This window comes from Paroedura picta, chromosome 9 (genome assembly GCF_049243985.1).
Source record: "Paroedura picta isolate Pp20150507F chromosome 9, Ppicta_v3.0, whole genome shotgun sequence".
Taxonomy (NCBI): Eukaryota; Metazoa; Chordata; class Lepidosauria; order Squamata; family Gekkonidae; genus Paroedura; species Paroedura picta.
Genome location: NC_135377.1, coordinates 51196414 through 51222722, shown reverse-complemented (window position 1 = coordinate 51222722; position 26309 = coordinate 51196414). Strand labels below are relative to the sequence as shown.

The window sequence follows — 26309 nt, the reverse complement described above, 5'->3', positions numbered from 1 at the left end:
AATCATCAACAGGTTAGTACCTGCAGAACGCAAGGCAATAAAGACAAGAGCAGCCACTGAAGACTATATTGTTATGGATCCTCAAACCCAGCTCAATCTGCTGCAATCCTCCTCATTACAGGTACCACACCTATCTGCACCAACCCAAATTCTGTGACAACCGGGTTATCTGAAAGAAGGAAAATGTAGCAGCAACAACATTTAATTAAAAAACCTTAATAAACTGGAATGATTAAAAATGCCTGTATTTGCACACAAGAGCTTTATTCAATTCAGAAGAGCCTAATACAGACCTCCCTGGGTACAACACCTGAGAATACATGTAGTAACACAGTTCTCTTCCAGGATCTTACCAACATCCCAGCATCCATAGCAAGACAAAGAAATGCCCTCAGCTCTGTTCTCAAATACTCTTCCGCAAGTGCACAATGTGGACAACAAAAATGGCTGGATGATTCTACCCTATTTACTGATTGTGATAAAATGGCAGGGTTTCTACTTCCAGGTGGATCCTTGCATTCTTTTTGAATTACAACATACCTCTATACAACAAGAGATCACATCCCATGTAGGAAAGGGCAGATTCAGAGTGTGGGCTATATGGAACCATATTATCTCCTGTGCTCCCCCTCCCTGAACTCTGCCTGCCATCCTCATGCATCACACCTCTCAAGCCAAGAATGGAGAACTCTGTAAAATGGATTAGACTAAATACAATCAAAGTCAAGCACTTTGGGATCCCCCTGATTTCAACCTAAGCACCTATTTATTTTTACAAAGTTCAGCAACTAAAGAACAGACCTCATTATACCCCTAAAAGCAGAACTGCAGTATGTGTCAGCACAGCTCATATGTTAACAAGACTATACCTTGACCTCATATACAGTCACTCCTTGAAATTTCAATAACCTTAGGAAATCTCTGCCATTTAGAAGACCATGTAGAAGACAGGCAATGCTTATCTACTTTGCTGCAGTAAAACATGCATCAAGATTTGTATTGCCAACAATTTTTGGTAACAAAATTTGGTAGCTGAATTTCTATTTGCTCTTAGCTAGATATAGCAATGGATCGAAAAACTTGACATCTCCTAGAATTTCTCCACAGCAAAGTGAAGAAAAGAATGGAGCCCTGAATATTTACTGCAAGGTTCCCCAAAGCCCTGAACTATACAAACAGAAAATCACTTTGAGCTTCTCTTGTGTTTTTTATTTTTTAAAGAAGTTAACCCTATCTGCCAAATTCAGCCCACATATGAAGGAATTTTTTCTGAGCCTACAAGACATGTTATAGAACAGCCCATGTTTTCCCAAGGAGCCTACATTGGCCTCCGGAGGGTCACAACATGCCCCTGCTCATAGTTTCCCAGGCTCTCCTGGCTAACCAAAGGAAACAAAGTTTTCAAGCTACAACAGACAACATTGGAGTGCCTCCTCTGCAACACTCAAATTGATCTGAACAAAATTACTGATAGTATAAAGCAGTGGTCCCCAACCCCCAGTCCTCCCCACCTGCTGCCTCAGGGGCAGCCCTGCCACTCTGCCGCTGGCTCACGTTTGGTACTCTCCGGTGGCCGCCATGGCTGGGGCTCCTCCTCGGCATGACAATGCACAGCTGCTGCTGGCACCGCCCCCCAGCAGGTGGCGGGAAGTCAGGGGCACCGGCGGGAAAGCAAGTGGAGCAGGGGCTCAGGCGGCGGTGACATCCCTCGGCAAAAGACTACCCCCCCGGGCCTCAGTAAAATTGTCAAACGTTGACCGGTCCCTGGTGATAAAAAGGTTGAGGACCGCTGGTATAAAGCACTATGCTTTAAAAAACAACAACACAGAAGTCTTCCACTGAACTGGAGAGGCCAGTTTACAAGTGGTATTCAAAAGACCCGGCTATAAGTTCCCACTGAATAAAACCAGTTAGGGAACTTATCATAACTTTAGGTTTTCTCTCTTCTCTCCCATTTTCACCCCCACAGCCTCTGAAGAACTACTTAATGTAAGACTTTTTCCTATTTGAACATGCTCTCTTTGATACAGATCTGTCACTTAAAGGGTAACAAGGCTGAAAATTCAGAATGCAGCCTTTTCATCTGATGTTCATTGTAGTAGAGAACAAAACAGTCTCATAAGAATTTGTTATTAATCTAAAAAGCAAGCAAACAACTGCAGTGGCTACCAGTCAAATTCCGGATCAGACTAAAGGTTCTGGTAATCACCTTCAAGGCCATATGCGGTCAGGGCTCAGTGTACCTGAGGGACCACCCTTCTGCTTATACTCATAAAAGAACATTGCCCTCCCCCACCTCAAACCAGCTAGTGATCCCTGGCCCCAAAAAGCCGACTTGACCTCAACCAGGCCCAGAGCCTTCTCTGTCCTGGCCCCCACCTGGTGGAACAAGCTCCTGGAAGAGATCAGGGCTCTAACCGAATTAACGCAGTTTCACAGGGCCTGCAAACGGAAGCTCTTCCACCAGGCATTTGGTTGAGGTTGACCAAAACCAAAAACACCTAGTGGGCCCCCTTAACCTCCCTCCCAGGAATCCATGCACCTGACTTGCACAACCATAGACCTGTTTGATTATTATTCTGTTAAATATTTATATTACTGTTATCATTATCATTGCCATTGTCATTATTCTATTGTATTAATTATGTAAAATTGAGTTTGATGTACAGTTTTGTTATGTTCCCTGAGCCTCAGGGAAGGGCAGTATAATGTAATGAATGAATGAATGAATGAATGAATGAATGAGCCTCAGGGAAGGGCAGTATAATGTAATGTAATGAATGAATGAATTAATTAATTAATTAATGTTCTCCATGTCTCTATGTAAGTGCAAACTATATTTATTTCCAAGGAGAACATATTTTTAAAAAACAAGTCTTATCAAAATACTTACCTGTGAAAGCATTTGTGGCCTGAAAGCCAGCTTCCTGCATGCTGCTCTCCCAGTAAAGCTTATGATCCAGTCTTAAGCTGTCCTTTCCAGATGAAACTTCTAAGGTTGAAGCTGTCAAGTTACTTCCATCTTAGCTTGTCAATGTCCATTTCTTCCCTACAATCCAGCATTTGGCAGGTACCCAGTCTTACTCAGGCCCTCTGAGTCCCAGGTAAAAGGGATATGTTGAGCTCAATACAATGCAGATCTGGTGCCTCAGCCATCCTGCCAGAGAACTGTCGCCATGATGTCCATTTGAATGAAAGGCATCATTCCATACAGGCGGTATTTTTCCTTCAAACTCTAGTTCTAATCCTATGTTCAGACAGCATCATTGGCTTTTGCTTGGTCCCTCATTTCAAATGTAGCCAGTGGTGATCTTCCCCTGTGTTCTGAGTTCTTGAAACTCTCAGGCAAACTGAGGAATTTAAAAAAGAAGAGATTATGTTTCTTGATTATTTATATCCAGATTTACAAAATTCAGGGACTAACTCGGTACATGTACAAAACCACACTCCAGTTAGAAGGGACTGAATGTATATGGTAAAAGATGGCCTTCCGAAAGAAGATGCTGCAATTCTGCTGAGACACAAAATGTGACTGCACAACTCTTCGAAGTGCAAAGAGAGATAGTGTTGAAGATGCCAACATGTATCTCTGAATGCAGGATAATTTACATTTCAAAGCCAAATTTAGTAAAGATGAGGGCAGAAATATAATAGCTAGATTGCAGTTAAAAGGGTAAAATAAAAACATCCAAGGCCTCAGATTTAATGTATAATTAGCATTTCATCAAGTCTCATCATTACATTTTAGAAGGCTCTCCAGGAAGCTAATGAGCAGACAAACTGTGTGCTTCTGAGCTGCAGTAGAGACAGATGAAGGGAAATGGCTGCCATGTGGGCAGGGCTAGGAAATTCAAACTTTCCCACCCATACAGCAGCCACCCAGGCATTGTGTAATCTTTAAGCTTCATAGCAAAGCTGTTTTGGGAAAGTGTGAAGAAAAGTCAGGGAAAAGCTGGGAGGTGACCCACCATACTGCTGTGGGGAAGCAAGGGGGGAGCACTTCTCAACAGCATCAAACCCAGTGAAACCCGTCCACAAGGTGATCTAAAAGAAAAGGGATTACTGTTCTGGTTTGGAACTACTATGAGAATGTTTTTGGCATTACAGCACTATGCATTTGCATCTGGTTGGGGTCACTTCTTTGGAACTATTGCTCCTTTGAACAGGACTGATTTAAAAAACTGAAGCTACAGTATGATCCTTTAATAGGAATTTATGGACTTTCTGAACAGCTCTTATCTAACAAATTTGAACATTTCCCATTTATTCAAGGCAGCAGCTTTGTTGTGAGGATATATTAGTATATCTAGAAAAATGAAATGCCTCCTTTACATAGCCAATTAATTCGATACTTCAATAAATTTGTAGAATGTATTGATCCTAAATACTTCCAAACAAAGGCTATAGAACACTCTAGTAATCAAAACTAGAAATCAGGCTAAAATAACTCTCAGGCAGCAAAACTCAAGAAAGCCATTTAATCTAAAACAAGCAAGTCTGAAAGAGTCATAACAACCTTGAGATCATTGATTCTCAGTATGGCATATACATGTGTCATGGTGCTTACCGTGTTTAGATTTGCTTAGGTTAGCTGGGTCTGGGTTGAAAAATACCCGGAGATTTGGTGGGTAGAGCCTGAAGACAGCAAGGCTTGGGGAGGGGAAGACCTTAGCAGTGTTCACCTTCCAAACCTGCCATTTTCTTCAGGATAACTAATTTTGATTTGCCAGAAATCAGTTGTAATACTAGAAATCTTAATGTGCCACCTGAAAATTGACAACCCTACATTAGCTTCTTCTGCAAAACAATTCTTCCTCAAAGTGAAGAGTTAATCTTGGCTTTCCTTAGGGTTACCAACCTTAAATTGGAGTTCTCCCAAATTACAGCTGATCTCAAGAATACAGAAATCTGTTCCCCTTTAGGAAATGACAACTGTTGAGGGCACTCTCTACAATTCCACTGAGCTCCCCCCTAAAACTTTTCCTCAGGCACTGAACCCAAGAATTTCCCAAGTCAGAGAAATGCCCAGTTGTACCAAACTACAACTGGAGTCATTTTCTTAACTCGTTTGGAACAGATCAAGAAGAAGAAGAGTTGGTTCTTATATGCCGCTTTTCCCTACCTGAAGGAGGCTCTGAAAGTAGCTTACAGTCACCTTCCCTTTCCTCTCCCCACAACAGACACCTGTGAGGTGGGTGAGGCTGAGAGAGCCCTGATATCACTGCTTGGTCAGAACAGTTTTATCAGTGCCGTGGCGAGCCCAAGGTCACCCGGCTTGCTGCATGTGGGGGAGTGCAGAATCGAACCCAGCATGCGAGAATAGAAGTCCACACTCCTAACCACTACACCAAACTGGCTTAAAGATAAGCATGCCACTGCTACATGTGCCAGAGGATTTTTCCTGTGTTTTGAGAACAAAAACTTCATATACAAATCCTATTTCCAAAATATGAATACTGGGAAAAAAGATTATTTCAAACTCCCATGGCACAACTAAAAGCAAAGATTATTATAAAGTATAAAGTGCAAAGTTTATAAAGTGACAGTAGAAAGTTCTGTTAAATCACTGGCAATTTATGGTGACTCAAGGCAAGAAATGTTCAGAGGTGGTTTGCTATTCCCTGCATCTGTGTCACAACTCAGATATTCCTCAGAGGTCTCTTATCCAAATACTAACCAGCATCGACCCTGCATCTGACATCTAATAAAATTAGGCTAGCCTAGGCTATCCAGATCCCATTCTGCACACATTGGATAGTGCACTTTCAATGTGTTTTTGCAGTTGGATTTTTTTGTGCAGAACAGGATAATCTACTTCTAAAGTACATTATCCAACATATGCATAACGGGCTCAGGTTGGGCATCAAATGATTATAAAGTGCAACAAAACGCTCTGAGGAACCTGCTACAATTTAAGCAAAGTGTATTTTGCTGACTTCAAGTTTATTGCTTTTTACTTTGCAATTCAATTCATTGTGTTCTGCCCTTTCCCCACACTTTTAAAATCCAACCACTCTTTCCTTTTTTTCTTATTATAGTAAACCATTATATAATTGTAATAAATATCTTTATTTTGGCTTTGTTAAAAAATAATCTCCCTAGATTATTTCTGTAAATCTCTTTCCTACATATTTATTTATTTATTTATGTTACTTATAGCCTGCCTCTCCCACAAGGCTTGTGGCGGGTCACAACAATAAAACCCCCATAAAACCCCTTAATACAATAAAATCTTCTAAAAAAGCCGAACAACCCAACCTAATATTACACTGTACAGGGGTCACATAGTTGGTTATAAGGTATTTTCTAGGGTTTCTACCCTGTCACTTCATTATTACTATAGCACTGTGCTAGAAAGAAATCTTCTTAGAGGGTCAGAGCAGATATGTGAATGGTGGCTGGTTACCAAGGTGCTTTCCAGGCAATCCTTGGGGCTATTCCACACAGCACTAATGTTGCTGAAGTTTTACCATTGTGTAACACCATTTTTTTTACATTACATACGATGTCATACACAATCTGCAACACTCCTGCAACACTCCCGCAAAAATTGCTTCATTGTAGCGCTTTTTGGAGAATCCACAAAAGTGGATTCCCCCCCCCCAAAAAAAAGCTATACTCTTGAGAACAACCTGCAACACATCCGAAAATGACACGTCCATTCTCAATGTAGTGGTAGCCTTTTTTCCAATAGAAACGACTGTGTGCGTTAATGAGACCTGCCACTTTTGATTGCAGCGCTTTTCAATAGCGCACAGATTTAGCAACATTGCCCATTGTGCGAAATGGCTCTTGGTTGCTGCCCAATCCCAATATTACTGAGCACACTGAAGAGAACATTTTATTTTAACTGTGGATGGTCCCATAGCTATGCGGACCACGCCATTTGTTTGTTTTTTTAATAATTCAATCTGGAAACAGGCATAAGAAGGCGGATGCAAGGGCAGGCATGATGCTACCATTTCTCCCTCCCCTGTTTGCACCCTGATTTGCAGTGAAACAAGGGAAATCAATTTTTGGCAATTTCTCTTATCGCAGAGCAAATCAGGCGAAAACTATTGCCAACTCCTACACAGCCGACGTGATGTTGAAGCAGTACTAAAACCCATGAACAATGAGAGGCTGTTCAAGGGCAAATTCCTTGTGCAGAATCAGTCTTACTCTGCCTACAGGAGACTTTGAGAATCCAAAGATAACCGTAACTCACCAAGCTACATTCCAGTCTCAGACCATAAAGTTCCTGGTAGAGGCTTCAATGGTACAGGCTTACATGGTGGATGAATACTGCATTTATATCTGCTCCAACATAAATTCACTACTGCTGAACAAGACCAAAACTGTTGAAATCAACAGAGAAACTGTGTGCTAAAAGGCCAAACTTTGACACTTCAGTTTTACAATCTGAGCACAACTAAGCTCTTAGATGTGAACAAGAAGCTCACCTATTAGTGGCTTAAACGTGCACAGAACAGTTTAATGATGAGGCTAGTGTACCACATCTATTGAGGAAATGCTCACATAATTTCACATCTTCCTGGAAGGTTAGGTCAGTCAGTGCTGTAACAGGGCATCTGCTGTGACCACCGGCTGTTCAGGATCCAAAAGGATCTAGGAAAAAGGGTCCCAGTCCCTCATATACATTATTAGGCAAAATGAATTCTGGTTTGTTCCTGCACGCCAACCACACTTAATTTGTGGTTTGAATTAATTTGATTTATTTACACTGTCCCACTAGTCAACATCTTCTGTCTGGGTGCTAAATAAAGAAGCACAAACAGAACATTATCCAGACAAGCAAACAGCGTCTAAAGGACTGCAGACACTATCGGCTGCAGAGTGTTCCTGGCACTGAGGCAAACAATGACTTTTTACAGCCCAGCATTGGCTACTTGCAAAACAAGCCTGATGTGACCAAGCATCAGGAACCATAGCCAGTTACCTGGTGCAATAATTTACTGCTGTGCAGTGGAAATGACACAGACATTTAATCGCCAAAAAATCTGTTTACACTCTAATCCAGTCTTTCTCAACTTTTTTACTGTTGAGAAACCCCTGAAATATTCTTCAAGAAATCCCAGTAGTGCGATCATGCAGAATATGATCAGGAAGCATAGCTCTGTATGCACCCACCCAGAGCCCCTCCCCTCCCCACCCCCTCTAGGCCCATCATTGGTTGTTAAAGCCTGCTCTAATCTAATTGCATGGTTTATGCATGCCTGTTTAAAGATTATGGGATTTTATTGAGATTTTTCTCATCAATGAAATCCACATTTCTTGCCTACCTTCAGAGGTGGTCTGGGCCACAAGACATCTATTGAATTGCCCTAAGCCCCTGGCTGGTTGTGTCCCAGCCACAATGAACTCCCTTCTTGACAGAGGGAGAAAGAAAATAAAATAGCAGAACATGACCACCCCAAGACTTCAACAGCATGTTGAATGTTGATGTTGAAGAACATTTTATTATTATGTATTCTACCATGAAATAGAATGTGTTCTCAATTATCATATGTTCAGAGGTATTGTATTCTCAATTATTACATGTTCAAAATGATGATGTTGTACTGCACCGCAAATCGCAGTGTAAACCACCCTGAACCGCAGGGGAAGGTGGTACATTAATAAATAAATAAGAAGGTCCCAGGTTCAATCTGTGGCATCTCCCATTAGAAAATGTGGCAGTGAGTGATGCGAAAGACACCAGTCTGACACCCTAGTTTAAGCAGACAATACTGACTTCTATAGACGAAGGGTCTGATTCAGTATAAGGCAGTTTCGTGTGTTCATACAAGAGCAAAAATGCCAGTTTTTATCTATAGCTGAATCCCAAAACTAATAAAGTTATTCTTAATAATAATAACAAATATATCTATCAATGCATCTAGTACCACTGGATAATACTCTTAGTCAGCATCTTCAAGCTGAGAATCCCCCAAGCAACTGGGATTCGGAGATACAAATCCAGGACCTACAAAAAATGGAAGAAAGGAAGATAAAAGCTGGGAAGTCCATCCTACAGTTCAATTGACACAGACTGCTGAACTCCAAGCGGAGAAGCCGCTTCCTGCTCACCCAGCCCTGAATCTCAGCAGATTCTGTGCTGTTGCATAATTGATCTAATGCAGTTAGTTCAATCCAGTGAAGCCAATTAGGCTGAACAGCAACTTGTTCAAGGTTGTCTTCCTGGTTTCCAACAACCCCAAATCACCATGTTTTGATATTAATTGCTACTCCAGCCGCTCTTACCCGACTTAACATAATAGGTCTGATGCTCTTTACAAGATTCTTGAAACAAAAATCTTGGAACTATCTAGAAACTTTCCCATCCACCCTCTGAAATAATATGCTGGTTGCAGAAAATGCAGATTTCCCCCTCCTCAAAGCAACACTCACGTTGTAGGGTTTTCATATTTTTCTAGTACCTACTCAAGATATTGGATTTTTTCACTGTCTTATATTCATTGCAAATATAATTGAAGTGCACTGAGTGCCATGGGGCCTCATTCAACAGGACTTGTGACCAGTCATCAGCATTCAGAAAAATCCACTTCCCCCATTCCTACTTTTTATGACAAAAACAGTTATAAGGCATAAGTAAAATGTAATCTTGTATTAATTACAGCACAAGTATGTAAGCTGAATAAATCTCACACACACACAAAAACCCAATGCATAGGCATCACCTATCAGGAGCATCACCTATTCTTTATTCTAATAAAAAAATAAGACACTTCATGACAATATGGAAGAATATCTATATATCCTTGAAATATTTGGACTATATTTTCCATTTTCAAAGGTCAATTCCAAAAAATCATGAAGATACTTCCTTCTCTTGCTTTTCCTTATATCTGATTAAATGAAGGTGAGCTGTCAACACAAACATATTTCAAATTTGCCTTAAACCGTTTTACAGCAGAGCCTCTATTTTCCATTTTCAGCCTATTTCAGATTTTGCTGAAAACAACATATTAGTCACCAGTTCCCTTGCATGGATTTTGTTTTATTTTTACTGCATGCTGAAAACTTCCACGCTAACATTAAAATGTTGTCCATGCATTTCTTTAAAAACAGATCAGAGGCTGCAGGAACAAGCATCCCTCTCTTTTCAGGAATGTTTCATCAATTGGTGAACCTTAAAAAAAAAAACACCTAAACCTTTAGATGAAATCATGTAAAATTTAAGTCCTTGAAAAATCCCATGAATGTCCTTAAGAGAACATTAAGCAGGTTCTTAAAGTTGCCATTTATTACATCTTTAAAGGCACTGCACTTCCAAGCATATATATGTAATTTTTTAAAAGGGCAATAACCTATCCCTGCAATGACAGTGTCTTTATATTTCATAGGGGGCGGGACCTGGTATTACAGGCACTATATCAAGATTATTATTTAGGACAAAAAAATTGCATTTCCTCCCCTTTTAAATCAATGTAGACAATCAATTCCACAGAGTCCATGCTCTCCCATCTGGCTGCCAAATAATCTCAGTCTCCAAACTGACTTCATGTTGCATTAGATGGAGTGCCAATAACAACAGGTGAGACAGGTCAAATAGAATCTCCACTACTGTGCCAATGAAATCTTGGAATTTAACAGCCAGTTGGATTGTGTGTTTTAATTCAGAATAACATTTGAGTCCAGTGGAACCTTCATGACCAACAAAGTATAATTCTGGGTATGAGCTTTCGTGTGCATGCACAAATAAACTTACATTTTCTGGGGGAGGGGTAGTTGCCAGGTTGGGCTAATTAGCATCAAGAGGAATAAGTAACTGAGAGATAAGTATAGCTAAGATGGGGTTAAAGTAGTTGGTAAGACCTGTCAATAGCAGCACACTTGCATATAAATAAAATAGTTAACAAACAGATATGAGAACTAAGCTTCTGTCCAGTGGCACCTTTAAAAACAAGAAAGTTTAATTCTGGGTAAAAGCGAGAACTAAGTGATTTAACAGGTGTAGATGCACACATCTTCATATACACTGAAATAGACTTCCTCAAGTATTACGTATACTTGTCACACTGTCATTCAACAGCAATTTTTGTCTATGCTCAGCTATCTGGCTCTTTCAGCCACATCTTCCAACCACAGCTCAACTAAGTTGATTTACTTGGTGCTCATAATGAAGCCCCAAAAACTCTGAGCCTAACACGGCAATCTCTGTCACAGACCTCCTTAGAGTCTATGTTATTTTTCTTCTGCAGACTGTGGGAGTAGCAGCTGAGGATGGAAGATCCCAGGCAGGAAATTGGTAAGCCTGTGCAGGTCCCACCATCCCTCTGGTAACCTCTCTCAAATGGTCTAAGCCAGGGGTAGTCAAACTGCGGCCCTCCAGATATCCATGGACTACAATTCCCATGAATTGGAATTCCCATGAATTGGTCCATGGGAATTGTAGTCCATGGACATCTGGAGGGCCGCAGTTTGACTACGCCTGGTCTAAGCAGACCATTTCCCCCTTTTTATCAGCCAAAAAGCTGGTTGGCTCTAACTTAGTCTATATTCAGGAATTTTATTCTATGAGAAATTTGTGACTTTCTTTTAGTGTGACTCATACCCACTTTCACTACAGAAACAAGGAGGACAAACTCTTTCATTGCTTTTACTCATAGCATCTCCCTGCCCAGCTATCCGGTTTTTCAGCTATACCTACCTCATCTAAATCATAGATTTACTGGATGCTCATAATGAAGCCTTCAAGATCTCTATACATAGCATGGCAATAATGACAACCACTGTCATAGACCTACTTTGAGTCTATGAAAACTAGTTTTAAAAAGTGTTACAGACATGTTTAGTATCACCATCGATTTCAACAAAGCCTTCTGCAGTAAATAGTCGGTATTGTTTGGTAATGTTTTTAAATAGGTACCTTTATTTGGACCTGACCTGGAGGGCCCAGACTAGCCCAATCTTGAAAGCTAAGCAGGGTCAGTCCTGGCTAGTATTTGGATTCCAGGATCACTGCACAGAGGCTGGCAAAGGCAAATCATTTCTAAATATCTGTCATCTTGGAAACCCAAAGTGGTCACCATAAGTCAGCTGGGACTTAACAGCTCATATGAACACACATTAGATGACTAATATTTGCACCATCTGGGGATAGAAATGGGGTCACTATGAGTGGGCAGGTAGTTGTGAATTTCCTGCAGGGGGTAGGACTAGGTGACCCTGGTGGTACCTTCCAGTTCTATGATATTATAATTTGATTGGGTGGGAAACTTCTTGGAGACCTCCATGTGCTTCATAATGGAAGAAAAAATAGTATACAAATGTAAATGAATATTCAATACATGAATAATCAATAAACAATATAGACTAAAGGTAGGTACTTTGTGCCAGCTGCATAGAGTTATACAAAACCGAGTCTCTCTAAACTCCTGTATGGTACCTCTATTGGCCCCTTGGGAACAGGCATAGCCTATATAGAAAAAGCCCAATCCAAATGTCTCAGGGCCATTCTTCAACTCCCACATTGTGTGTCAAATGCTTTAATATGTTTGGAAACAGGGATGTTGAAAGTTGAAGATAGGGTCACTATGTTTTGTGGCTGAAATTAAACCATTATCCTAACAGCTTGGCAGCACTTATTTTAAAAGAGAAATTTCACTCATCATGGCTTAAATCAGTTGGAGTCAGTGTACAAAAACTGAGGATGTCAACAAATGTTTTATTAAAAATGACCGTATAACAGGCCAAAATCATAATCAAAGAATCCAAGATATTGGCTGGCAAGTGGATATAAGCCCCAGGGTTTCTAGCCCAGACAGAAATGAATACTTGCTTAAACCAGCCACCTACCTTTTATTGTGGAAAATAAGCTATATATATATATATATTAATATCCCTGAAGCCTCAAGCTTATTGATACTGATATAGATACTGATATTGAGTATCAAGCCTATTGATACTCAAATTTATCAAGCAGCACTGTTAATATTCCTTATGGATTGTGTTTATAGTTGACTACTGCAAAACCTGGAAAGCAATGTGTGTAAGGCCTGTCATTTGCAAGCTTAATATTTGGAAGGAATTTACAACTGAACCATAAATGTGTGAGATACAGTTTTCTCATGGCTGAACATTATTGAGTGGCTATTGAATCATGGAATGGCCCACCTGATAAAGTTAGGAAGGCTTCCACTCTCCTGGGTTTCCAAAACTATGCAAACCCAAATTATTCTGTTTCAGAGGGTAGCTGTGTTAGTCTGCAGTAGAACGGCTAGATTAGAGTCCAGTAGCATCTTAAGGATCGACAAGAGTTTCAGAGTATAAGCTTTGGAGAGTCAAAGCTACATTTGTCAGATATGAGTTGGGATTATTCAGAAAGACTTTTTTGCACAGCTGTACTGTAATTAAATGGTCCAGAAGGATGTTTTGGGAAAGGGAGAGGGACTACACATTACACAACTGTGCATTGTCTGTAATGTATCATGTTTAAATGCAACTATGTTCCAACTCTGTTTCAGATTTCTGCTTGTTTTCAGATTTCTGCATTCCGGATCCTGTTTTACTGCTTATTGGACGTCCCATCCTGTCGATAATATTGACTTATCTGTGTAATCTGTTTTAAGCCACAGTAACAAAAAAAAGCATATTATACATAACAATTTTTAAAGAAATAATCAAGACCTGTTAACACGTGTAATCAACATAGGTGTGTATACGACACTACAGTACACTACATTAATAACATGTACATATGGCTCACTTTCTAATCTGAGCTCCACTCCAAACTACAGTGGCTTGAGAATGTGGAAGAAAATCTTCTATTAACTCTCACCCCAAAAGTTGTTCTTTTCAGGTTCTATATCCAGTTTACGGAATACCAGTTTGGGCAGTGATTCACAAAAATTGTTTGTTTACAAAATGGTAAAGCATTTTTACCACCTTAAAATGGATAGTTTGGATACAATGTAAACAGAAATTAAGTTTATTAATCGGAATAATATAAATATCTGGGCTGGTGAATCAGCTTACTCTAGCAATCAAAATCTTATAAAGAATTCCATATCATTCCTAGCACTAGAAAATCAAAAAATGAGCTAGTCACATATTTTGTGTCAGCTATACCACTCAGCTGGATAGACAAGAGGTAAAACAAGACAGAGAGAAAATGAAAAATGGTTATAGCTATCTATCCATACAGAACCAGGTGACAGTTTGATTTCTAAAACAAAGGTTCAAGCATATATCTAGGCAGTAAATCGAAAGGGGAAGAGAAGCACAGATATGATTCATGAATCCAGAATGAATGTCCCCACAGCTCTACAAAGAGTTTGGAACTAAGTGCCCAGTTACAGAATGAGCAGCCAGACACAAAAACAAAAGATTATTTCCTTTTCAGGCTTGTAAAGAAGAGAGGGGGTGACCAGGCATACCACCATGTTCAGTCAAAGGGGAGGAGTAAGTTGTTTGGAGTCTTGAGGATACTTAGAAATAGGGTAAAAGGGAAGAAGGTAGCCAGGTTGAGCATGAATCTAGGGAGCAGTTCCCCCCCCTCCCAATCAGAACAGCAGCACATTGGAGGGCAGTTCCAAACAGTCTAGATTATATCAACCTAAAACAAAGGAATGTTTCTTTGAGAAATGCTAATATGGAAGGCAAACTCATTAATCACTTGGGGAATATCATTTGCAGTCTGATGGCCGTATACTGAATGAGGCAGGGCCTGTGCCTGAGATACTCATTCTAGAAGAACAAGAACCACCACCACCACCACCACCACCACCAGAAGAAGAAGGAGGAGGAGGAGGAGGAGGAGGAGGAGGAGTTGGTTCTTATATGCAAGAGTCTCAAAACGGCTTACAGTCGCCTTTCCCTTTCCTCTTCCCACAACTGACACCCCGTGAGGTGGGTGAGGCTGGGAGAACCCTGATATCACTGCTCGGTCAGAACAGTTTTATCAGTGCTGTGGTAAGCCCAAGGTCACCCAGCTGGCTGCATGTGGGGGAGTGCAGAATCAAACCCGGCATGCCAGATTAGAAGTCCGCACTCCTAACCACTACACCAAACTGGCTAAGGATATTAGTTGTGGTTCTACTTCTGGTCCACTGGCACCTTTAAGACCAACAAAGGTTTATGCTGGGTATAAGCATTCAGGTCTCATTCAGATCTGAGAAAGTATGCACGCATACCAAAGCATATGCCCAGAATAAAAGGTTCTACTGGACACAAACTTTGTTCTTAGGTAAAGCAATAAGGCCTCTGACAACAACTCCCAACATTTTCAGGTGAGAGGAAGGCAAAAACACCTATGTTTATCCTAGGGAAAGGCTTTCAATCACTTACTGGAAGTGAATTGCCAGTCTTCCTCATGGTCCAATGCATTCTCTTCACCTTTATCTCAGAAAACAAAGCTCTTTGCCCTATTGAAATGCCCTGGAAGTATGCTATATCTGTGAGTAATAAAACTGCTCTACCTGCCTAAGCTTACTCTTCTACATAGCAGGTAAATGTAGGGTTTTCTCACTGTACCACCACAGAGTCAAACATTCCATTCACACAGAGGCATCTTTAATAACTGTCAATAGTCTACCGCTTGGATCGCAGTGGCTGGAGAAAATTTGCAGCTTGACTGACTGGACTGTAAAATTGTTCTCCTTCATGTGATTGTTTCAAAACCTTTTCTGCATGCAACTTCTGTATGCTGCTGGTGTGTTATTTAGAAGTGCCTTGGGGAGAAATTCCTGGAGACTTTGAGTTCTCCTTATGTTCTCCGACAAGCTAGCTACTGATTCACAAGCTGCTGTTCATAAATACATTTTTTAAAACACTGGAAAAAAAGAAATATGCCAGGTTTTTAAACAGTTACAGTCAGTCATTATTTTAGATTGATAACCACATGTATTTATAGTTTCCCAAGACTTTATTGCCACATTTTTGTGCAACTTTTACGAGTTCATGTGCATAAATTCCATCAATTTCCATTGGCAAGTCTTTAAAAATCATGTAATTGCCCTGAACCCTTATTTTATGTAGTTATTTATCTTGTTTTTTTCTATCTGATTAAAGGCTATTAAACTATTTAAGCAGTTCTCAAAGAGGCACCATCAGCTTTAGAAAGTTCCTATTTTAGTCCCTTCCACCAGCTTTCTCCATATTAGCCAGTTTCCAAGAAGGTATGTGAATGAGAGGAGCCCCTAGATATTGCTAGCTATCCTTTATTTCTCTCCCAAGAAGGCAATTAATTTCTAGTAGGGCCACTGGTTTGGAGACAAAAATAACTTTGCTTGGCACCAATCTGAAAAACCAGCAAAGGATGACAGAACACTGACCGTAACACGCAAAGCCAGGAGCAGAAGCAAGAAATCCGGCCATTTTCAATGGGAAATACAGTAAAAATGGAACTACCATCAACACTGGGGACTCAGGATTAGTCTCAAGAGCTGAAAAGGGTTCACAGTCAGACACCACTTTTAAATGCAGAACAATGAGTTCCTTCTGTTAATTCAAATAATATTCTCTATTTCCTTTACAGTTGCAAAGAATTAGGAAAGAATGGGTCACTCATGTATAGCCATAACAGGTCCACAGAACTTCTTATGTTTTTTGGTTAATCTTATGTTTTTTGGTTAATCTTGTCTTTTGTTTTATATTTTAACAGTTTTATTAGTTTTATATTGCTTTTATGGCTCATTTTACCTGTGTAAAATAGTCAACGGCAGTTAATGCTTCTAAATGTTGGCTTTTATGGTGAAGAAGTTTTAAGTTTTATTGTTGATGCATTTTTAACCTTTTAATGTATTACCTTCCCTTTACAAACTGCTATTGTATAGTAGTGCTTCTAAAATTTTGGTCTAAATGACCGTAAATAAATAAATAAACAGTTGCAATGATCTTTCCCCAGGTATTGTACTTCATTTACAATCTGCTAACTGGCAAAGTGGAAAAACTGTACAACCAAATAAAAACCGAAGCTATTCCAGTGATTTGATCTGGTGCTTAAACAGAAAAAGTGCTCAGCAGATGTGGAGCAAGTTATTTTATTATTATTTATTTATTATATTTATACTAGTTTCAAAGCCAATTCATAAGAACAGGCTTTGAGAGGTCTTGCTCCCCCTGCCGCCGCAAGGCAGCGAGGCTCAACTTCCGGGTCCCACAGAAGACCCAGCCCAGCCCCCTCCCCCCCAGACCCAGGCGGCCTCCCCCCTGAGCCACCCAGCACAGCCATGGCCTCTGTGAGGCCGCGGGCATGCTTGGCGGCTTGGGAGGAAGCCTTCCTTGCCCCCCTCCCCCGGATCCGCGCGGCCTCCCCTGAGCCACCAAGCAAACCTGTGGCCTCTGTGAGGAAGCCATCCTTTCCCCCCTGCCCCCTGCAAACGCGCAAAGCATGGCAAGCACAGGCAGCGCCTCTGTGAGGCACTGGCTGTGCTTGCTGGCTGGACTTGATAATAGGATATGCAATACGGCAGTGGTCCCCAACCTTTTTATCACTGGGGACCAGTCAACGCTTGACAATTTTACTGAGGCCCGGAGGGGGGGTAGTCTTTTGCCGAGGGATGTCGCCACCTGAGCCCCTGTTCCAATTACTTTCCCGCTGGCACCCCTGACTTCCTGCCACCTGCTGAGGGGCGCTGCCAGCAGCAGCTGTGCAGTGCCACGCCGAGAGGAAGCCCCAGCAATAGCGGCCACTGGAGAGCACCAAAGGTGAGCCCCCGAGGCAGCAGCCAGGGAGAAAGATGAGGAGGAGCTGCGGCCCGCTACCGACTGATCCACGGACCGGGACCAGTCCCCGGACCGGGGGTTGGGGACCACTGCAATATGGGATACTCTTCAATATTTTGGTTGGTAAATTCCAAAACACATAATTCTTTTCATTCCCAACAATGCCTCCTGCTTGAGTATCAGTCCCTTGCCATCTTGCCCTCATATCATGTCATTACCTAACTTATCAGAAGTCAGAAAGGGGAAAACCAACATCATAGCTTACAAACTAAAGGAAAACTTTATATAGTTGTGATATTCTCTGGATTTCATATATATGTGGTATATAGTATTGCCAGAGTTGCACCCTTAAAAATAGGAATCATATAACATTTTTCATGAAGAGATGGAACTTTTTACCATTTGAAGTCACATCTTACAATCCTATAACATAGTTTTCAGATGCCTGTACAGGGCCTGGGTGGAAGGCCTCCTTGGAACTCCACACACCTTGGGTTCCATGGTAGAAGAAAGGCAGGAAATCACTCCTCATACTGAGGGGGGAGGGGGAACGTACCAGAGGCATTATGGGAAGGAGTAAAAATGGAAGCCATCCAATGAAAAACATTTTTTAAAACCAACTCTCTCTCTAATGCCAGATAATGGTTCATTAAATGAATACAAATCCTAATAGCAGAGCATTTGTCCCAAAGCACAGTAAAAAAAAAAAAAAATCTTAAGGGCATGTCCTGACAGAATTTTCTCCCCTTCCCACCATGCTGAACTATTTGGATTGATTTTAACAATCACATGATTTCTGTTGAATTTGGGCATAATAATCACGTGACTTTTCTTTGTAGATCCTGCAATGGACCCAGTGGTTAATTGCATCTTTTGTACACATGTCATTAGCACACTGCCAGCTTTTAAAGATCTAATTGTACCAACAATTTCCTGAATTCCAAATACTGAAAAGGTAGAAAAACAAATGCCATACAGCCTCCAGGAACAAATCAATATCCTCCATGAAATTGCAATGACTTCAAATTCCGGACAGTATCACTGTTTTCTCTGAACTCTTATCTTCCTCAAGTAAACAAACAAGTGATAAAAAAAATCTTTATACTCTCCAACACTATTCCAAAACTTACAAAACAGTGTCACAGATTGTACTGCCACTTTCCCCTCAGTAGGCAAGAATTTTTGCAACCAGTCATCCTTGGACACACTTCCAGGAAACTAATCTGAGAATCTGTCTGGCAGCTTACAGATAATTTTGATTCTGAGCATTCCGGAGTCAGAGGTGGTGAGGAAAGATGAAAAACTGCACAACCTTTCACAGCAGCAATGAGTAACAGAGATTGATGGTCAGACTAGACGTGAACCTAGAGATTTGTGATAAATATCTCCTATATGATCTTTCTTGTTTTTTACATTATTATCTGCATGCAGCTGCTTTGAAGATTTGGCAGCTTCTGCAGAGCAAATTGCTGTTTATGTTAAGAGAAATTTCAGCATTGGGAAGCATGGGAGGAAAGGGTTCAACACCCCCTCCCTTCTGAGACCCTTTCTTGATCCTCATAGCAGCTAAGTGAATCTGCTAATTAACATAACTATGGATCTTCAGAAGTGTCAAACTCATTTGTTAAGAGGTCCAGATCTGACATGAATGTCACTTTGTCAGGCTGGGCCATAAGTGTCAGAAAATATAATGTCAGGAACCAGAGATATAAATTCTATAAAGGATACAGGCAAATCCAATTAATTATTTTTACCTGAAATACAAACAAAAGGAATTGGTGCCTAGGAGTAAAAACAGTCCATTTACTGGGGAACCCACAAAAGCCTCAAATTATTAATATGCAAGACTAGTTTTTTTCTCAAGGGATACCCCCCCCCCCAGTAGTGTCTTTACAAGCCCACACTGAGCTGTGATTGGAGGAGGCAGGAGGAGAAAAAACACCATACCTCTTTTGTCTGTCTATAGCAGGGGTAGTCAAACTGTGGCCCTCCAGATGTCCATGGACTACAATTCCCATGAGCCCCTGACAGCAAAATCTGGCAGGGGCTCATGGGAATTGTAGTCCATGGACATCTGGAGGGCCACAGTTTGACTACCCCTGGTCTATAGCATGCACCACAAAAATCAGGGATCCAAACCTTCAGGGCAATGCCATGGAGGAAAAACATAGTTTTAAAAGTCAGATTCTCATGGAACCTCAGGGTTTTTGTATCCATTCACCTCAAACTCACCGTAAGATCACTTCATCTAGTGATAGCCACAGCTTACACCACAAAAATCACAGATCCACGCCTTCGTGGAGATGAAACCAGGCAAAAACATGGTTCCAAAGCACGGATCTTCAACGGATCCTCAGGGTTTTTATATCCAGTCATCCAAAACTCTGCATAGGATCATCTATTCTATCAATAGCCACAATATACACCACAAGTGACAATACTATTGATATCTTTCCCCAGGTGAGTGTGGTGTGGTGGTAAAGGTATTACACTAGGATCTGTGAAACTGGGACTCATAGTCTTGAAACTTCTTGGGCGACTGGGTATTAACCATACTTTCTCAGTTTAACCTACCTCACAGGTTGTTGTGAGGATAAAATGAAGAGGGTAGCGCCACTGTTTTGCTCCATTGGTTCAATCATGTTTTCAAGATAATTCCCAGTATGATCTTTGCTGTATCAATGGGACTGAACTCCCCCATAATTGGTCTAATAACAATAACAACAACAACAACAACAACATCTCTGAGTGGTCTCAGGGGTGTTCTAACTAAAACACGGTTTTGCTACAGCTTTGTACATCATTATTTTCAGACTAATATTTCTCAAGCTTCATTTCTCGGAGCCTGGTGTATACTTGTAACACATCTCTTCCTCCGCATGTGTATGCTCAAACTGTCCCCAGTATCCTTTATTCTGGTTCAGCTTTATATCTGACTACACACCTCTGCATTAAAACAAACCTGTTTAAGTTCTCACACTGGCTTTGATAGCCAGGTAGAACAGAGCAGGAGAATTCATGCTTGAGAATGAGGGAGTGAACAACCCCCAAGCACAAGCCAGGTTATTTAACTGCCAGCAGACATTACTGCTACCCATCTCTAAATGTCCTGCTTCTAAATGCGCTGTTTCTTTCATGGAAGGTATTTTGTATAGACTAAATGTCAAGCCCAAGGCTAGAAAACTATTACAAATTCCTCAGATCGCATAACAAACATCTACATGGCAGCTCTCCAAAGGTAAGATTAAATATTTCAAATGTCTATCACATTTCTAACTTCCTGGGATTTTTCTCAGCTCTGCTTGAGTCTATATTGAGGTTCTTATTGGGGAAAAGCAGTCATTATTAATTTGTGAATGTTTATTTGATGTGAATGTATGAACATTTAAAATTACCTATTTCGAATTGCCTAGCATTATGATCTACCTAAAAAGTGACATGGGAAGGGAGACACACCAACCAGGAGTCCAGCTGCTTCAAAACTGGCCAGGTGGCATACATATTTTTTCAAATGAATAAATAATTTTTAGAAAATATGTTCAGGTATATAGATACCTAGTGACTACTACCATATCCCACAGTGACATTGACAACTAACAGGTGGTTCTCCTGTCTGATGCAGGCCATCATCTATGAAGGCAGAAATGCATAATGTGAAGAGCAATCAAATGATATGTCTGAAAGCTCATCTTAATGACCACTGCACAAGGCCATGTGGCTAAATTCAAAGCAATAAAGGAATTATAGCTGTCACTGAATGGAGTGTGAACAGTAATTAAATATGTCCATTAATGTTGGTTGACTACACCTTTTAACCATAGGCTTCAATTTAAGGAAGCAATTAGGCAGTTATGATGACCAAGCTCCATAAAAGCTATGCTTTTGAAAAAAATGAAATAACATCACAGGGTTTCTGAACTACAAAGAAATAGAAGGCAAGACAAAGAAAAGAGGGAAAGATTTATCCCATGAATTTGTTCTCAAACCTCAAGAGCTCATCACAGTTCGACTGGGGGATGAACTATTTAAAACTGATAAACAGCCATAACGCGTAGCTTTAGATAAGAAATGGAAAGCTAAATTATACAGATCTCACAAGTATGCATGAGTTCAAAATTAAATAATCTAGAGTTCAAAACAAGCATGTAGGGACAATTGGTTATCAAACATGAATGCTTAGAGACACAATGATAAAAGTACCATATCAAGTGTATCCCAAAAAGTAGTTTATAGCATTGTTTTTTCAGACCAATTCTGCACGGAGGCGCAAAACTCGTGTTGCCTCCTGCTTGCAAATGCACCGTCATAAGCAGCACTTTTGCAAACCTCCTCACGGGATACCCCTCCCACATTTTTCCTCTGCCTCATTGCGGCTTTTTGCCTCCCAATGAGGCGACAAGGGAAAACAAGGCAAACTTATCTCCACCTCCAGATCCTAGGCTTCTCAATCACAGCGGTTGTCTAGGGTAGCGTTCCCCAACCTTCTTGTGGTCGGGGACCGCCTCTGAGGGTGGGAGAGAGCCGGCGGCCCAGCTGCCACAGATGCGCATAAACGCGCATGCACAGTTGCCGCGCATGCATGTTTTCTCCACCAGGTAGCGCTAATGCGCATGCGCAGGGTTGCTGTGTGTGCACGCTTTCGCCAGCAGATGGCGCAAACATGCATGTGCGGAAGGTCCGCGCATGCGCGTTTGCGTCACTGGCGTGCTGGCAGCCACGCCTGCCTCTTTCCCCCCTCTCACTGGGGGGGGGGGAAGGCAGGCGCAGCCACTGGCAGCCTGGTACCGGGCTGCGGACCGGGGGTTGAGGACCCCTGGTCTAGGGGACTCAAACTCCTGTCCCCTCAAGGCCAAATTTTTAAATTCAAATTCTGTGTTGCTATGCAGTAATACCACATCATAAATGCATTTTTATTTTTAAAAAACACTTCTGCGTTGATATGGAGAAACGTCACAATGATATAGCATTCCCCACACACACACTTTTTGGGAGTTGTGGTGTTTCAGACTCTAGCAAAGAATGATCACACTGCATATTTGGACTTATGATGCTGTATACTAATTTGGTACTAATTTACTTTTTCCTTGTATCTATGCTTTTATGATCCTTGTCTGTGTTAGTGTGCATGCACATGAAAGCTCAAGCTTTGAATAAATCTTTGTTGGCCTTGAAGGTAATATTGGACTCAAAGTTTGTTGTGCTACTTCAGACCAACACGGCTACCCACTTGAATCTATCTTTAAAAACTTGTTCCCAATCAGCCAACCTTACACTATAATGCTTGCTCCCCTGCAATTACATCAACCTTTTAAAATGCTTTATTGGTGATATCGTTTTTGTCCTATTAGCTCTTGATTTTTTCCATTAAAAGATTATTCCAAGAATTTCTTTGGAAAGAGAATGTTGCCCTCCCCTCAGAGTGTACAAGCTAACTTCAGCAGACACGACCTTTAGAAAGCACTAACAATGTTCACCCTTTGCTCAGAGGCATTTTGACACATTAGCACTTGGCGAGATCTCCAGGCAGTAGTTTATCAACAGGGACCATCCAGGCATGATGTGCACTTTCATAGTGCATTAGCATATATCTAGAGGAAGAATACTCCAGACTGAAAGAGCTTTTTACTGTTGGAACAAACCTAAGGTGAAAGGGAAAGACCCCAATTAAGTTTTGCCTGTTACCCAAAATATTTCTTATGTATCCACTTTCCATTGTCACTATCATATTTTAAGCTGCCAGAAAGAAAGAAAGAAAGAAAGAAAGAAAGAAAGAAAGAAAGAAAGAAAGAAAGAAAGAAAGAAAGAAAGAAAGAAAGAAAGAAAGGACATACAGCTGGTATTCCTCAGTTTGTATATACTTTTCAAAAACCTTAGTAATAATCAATGTTTAGTTGCTATGGTGCTATACATCAATTGCCACAGCATAAAACAGCAGAGCCAAAAGATGAGGCCAATCCTGAGACTGTGCCCAAAATGCAAACTAATCTGCTACATTTCCCTCCCAACACATTCCTATCTTCAACATTTTGACCATGTGCTGTGCACTGGGTTGATGAAATTGCATGATATGTGAACCTTCTGCTGCCAAAAGCAGATTTCCAGACAGATACACAATATTTAGTGCAATAAAGCTCAGGCTGCAAGAACTTTTATTCGATCTAAAGTTACAAAAATGTGAGGTCTTTACTTAGTAAACACAACAAATACACCGTCTGCTCAAGATATGTTCTAATTTGAATTTGCTAAATAAGTAGTTTTAATCTTTTTTTGTTCTGTTACAAGGAAAAATAGGTAAACTAATGGCACTAATATAGACATGAGCAAAAAGTTACAGGATTGTGTTAAAATATCCCATCTTCTTTGTTTCAAGTCTGCATTTGAACACCAAAGGTAAAAGACTCTGTTGAATGCATAAGCCACATTTGTCACAATAACATATTCTCTTCCATAAAATACCAACAAACAGGACACAGGTCACTGAGCCAAAAAAATTAAATGCAAGGAATGCACAACCGACATGCAAGGAATGCACAACCAACATGGAAGGAATGTCCAACCGAGAACCCACAATGTTAGCTATGAATAGGAGACACCTCACAGAGAGGACACAAACAACAACTCTAGCATCAGCTCCCATCACCTCTTAGCCACCCTTCCCAAAAGTTTGGGGAAAGCCAGGTGAAGGTAAGACCATTTTTTCCAGAATGAAACATATCTGATTACTATTTAAACTCCTGATGAAAGCATGTGGAACAAACCTTTCTGTCATGTTATTGGCGCCATGCCATTAAACAGAAGGACCTCCTCCCTCCTCCTAGGGTTCTCAAGGGTCTGTCAGTATTTTTCCATGCTGTGCCTATTTCTTCTCACCCCTCCCTGTGTCTTAGATTTTTTATAGCTGTTATCTCAAGAGAGCCTATGAAAGGGAGCCAATGTCCTTGGGGAGTCTTCAGCAAGCAGGTGTCAAAATCCTGATTTGCTCCCACTTTAGGGGGTGAAAGGGTTTTTCCATGGGGACATCTTTTGGCATGAAAAAAAAACCTGAGTGAAGCAGGGCTTTGGGCTAGAGCCTATATGTATCCCGACTCTACAATTGTAATTTGCCTTAAGCGATGGTTGCCTGTTTCTTTTGCCTGTTTCTTGCTCTCCTGGATTGAAATAACACTTATGGACTATCTATTAAAGACTGTCTTTAATGTATGTTTTATTGATACCTTCCATCATAGCCCACTTTGGGGGGAAAGAGGACATTGTCTATAACTGTCAAACTTGGATTTCAATTCCCACTTTTCCCCTGCATAGATATATACTGCTCTCTAAATTTGTGCAGACTAAATGAAAGACAACATAGTGCTCAGCCTTAAGCATGCTACCTGGAAATGAACAATCCTGGAATTACAGGTGATCTCCAGACAGCAAGGATCAGTACCCCTGCAAGAAACAGCAATTTTGGAGGACACACTCAGCAACAGCACATGCCCCCTGCTCACAGACTTTAAAACCCCAGGAATGTCCAGGGCCAAAATTGGCAACCCTAGAAATAAGTGAGGAACCTTAGAGGTTGGGCAGCAGAAGAATATACTAAATATTCAAATACAAATGTTTATTCCATTCACGTTAAAAAATTTAAAAACATCAACATTAGTCTCACACTACTGCACAAATCCAGAGCATATTGACACATGGATAAAGGAGCTGATACAAAAAAACAAAACATGTTTCCTCAGTGGTCTAATATTTAAATACAATTATGTAATGTAGTAATGGGGACTATAAGGTAGTAAAAAAACAGAGAGAAAGAGGCTCCCACACTTATAAAATGTGTTCAAATATCTCTCTCTTAGAGCCCCCGGTTAAAAGATTTATTCTTCAAAATTCCACCTTTATTATAGTCCTCACTCAGCCTGAGTGCATTCTCAGAGTTGGCAACCCTAGAAATAAGCCATCTGTTTTAAAATATGAGAATATTTTTTAGCCTTAACTGTGGTAACTATGTACATTTTCTTTAATAAGGCAATTTTATCATTAAAGTAGTTAAGAATTAACAAGCTCACAATCTAGCTAGCCCGCATATATATGTAGCCCATATGAACATTCTCCAGGATCTGTGTGCAGACAATTAACAATCACACCTGCATTGGTAAAAAATTGTTTTGCACACACAGGTAATCCAGGAACGTGTAGGATACCCTTTATCAGTTTTTCTATTTCATTGTATGCATTTACTTCTTATATGCCCCACAGTAGGCATCCAAAGAAGCTTGTGTCATTCTTTTTGCCATTAAATCTTCACAACAGCCCTGTGAGGATGCCAGGGTTGCCAGCCCTTGGTTGGGAAACACCTGAACATTTTGGGATGGAGCCTGAGAAAGGCAGGGTTTAGGGGAGGGGAGAGACTTCAGTTGGGTATAATGCCATAGAGTTCATCTTCCAAAGTGGCCATTTTCTCCAGGGGTACTGATTTCTATTGATATTCCATGAGATTTCGAGCCATCATCCTGAGGTTGGCAACCAGTTGGGCTTCTCTCCTGGCCATGGGGTGGAGACTGGGCTGGTCATCCTGATGGATGATCTCTGGCACCAGCTGGATCAAAGCAGCTCAGCTTATCCTTGTGCTTTTGGATCTGTCAGGAGCGTTG

At 40.8% G+C, this 26309-nt stretch overlaps 1 protein-coding gene across 1 annotated transcript in view; it reads right to left on the bottom strand.

The window, feature by feature from the left end:
* The window catches only part of LDLRAD4 (low density lipoprotein receptor class A domain containing 4), a 322573-nt gene that overhangs the window by 216094 nt on the left and 80170 nt on the right, over positions 1–26309 (bottom strand). Inside the window, exon 2 of the mRNA XM_077352829.1 lies at positions 2894–3350. Within this exon, the coding sequence (XP_077208944.1) occupies positions 2894–2933 (40 nt within the window). The 5' untranslated portion in view covers positions 2934–3350. The remainder of the gene's footprint in view (positions 1–2893; positions 3351–26309) is intronic.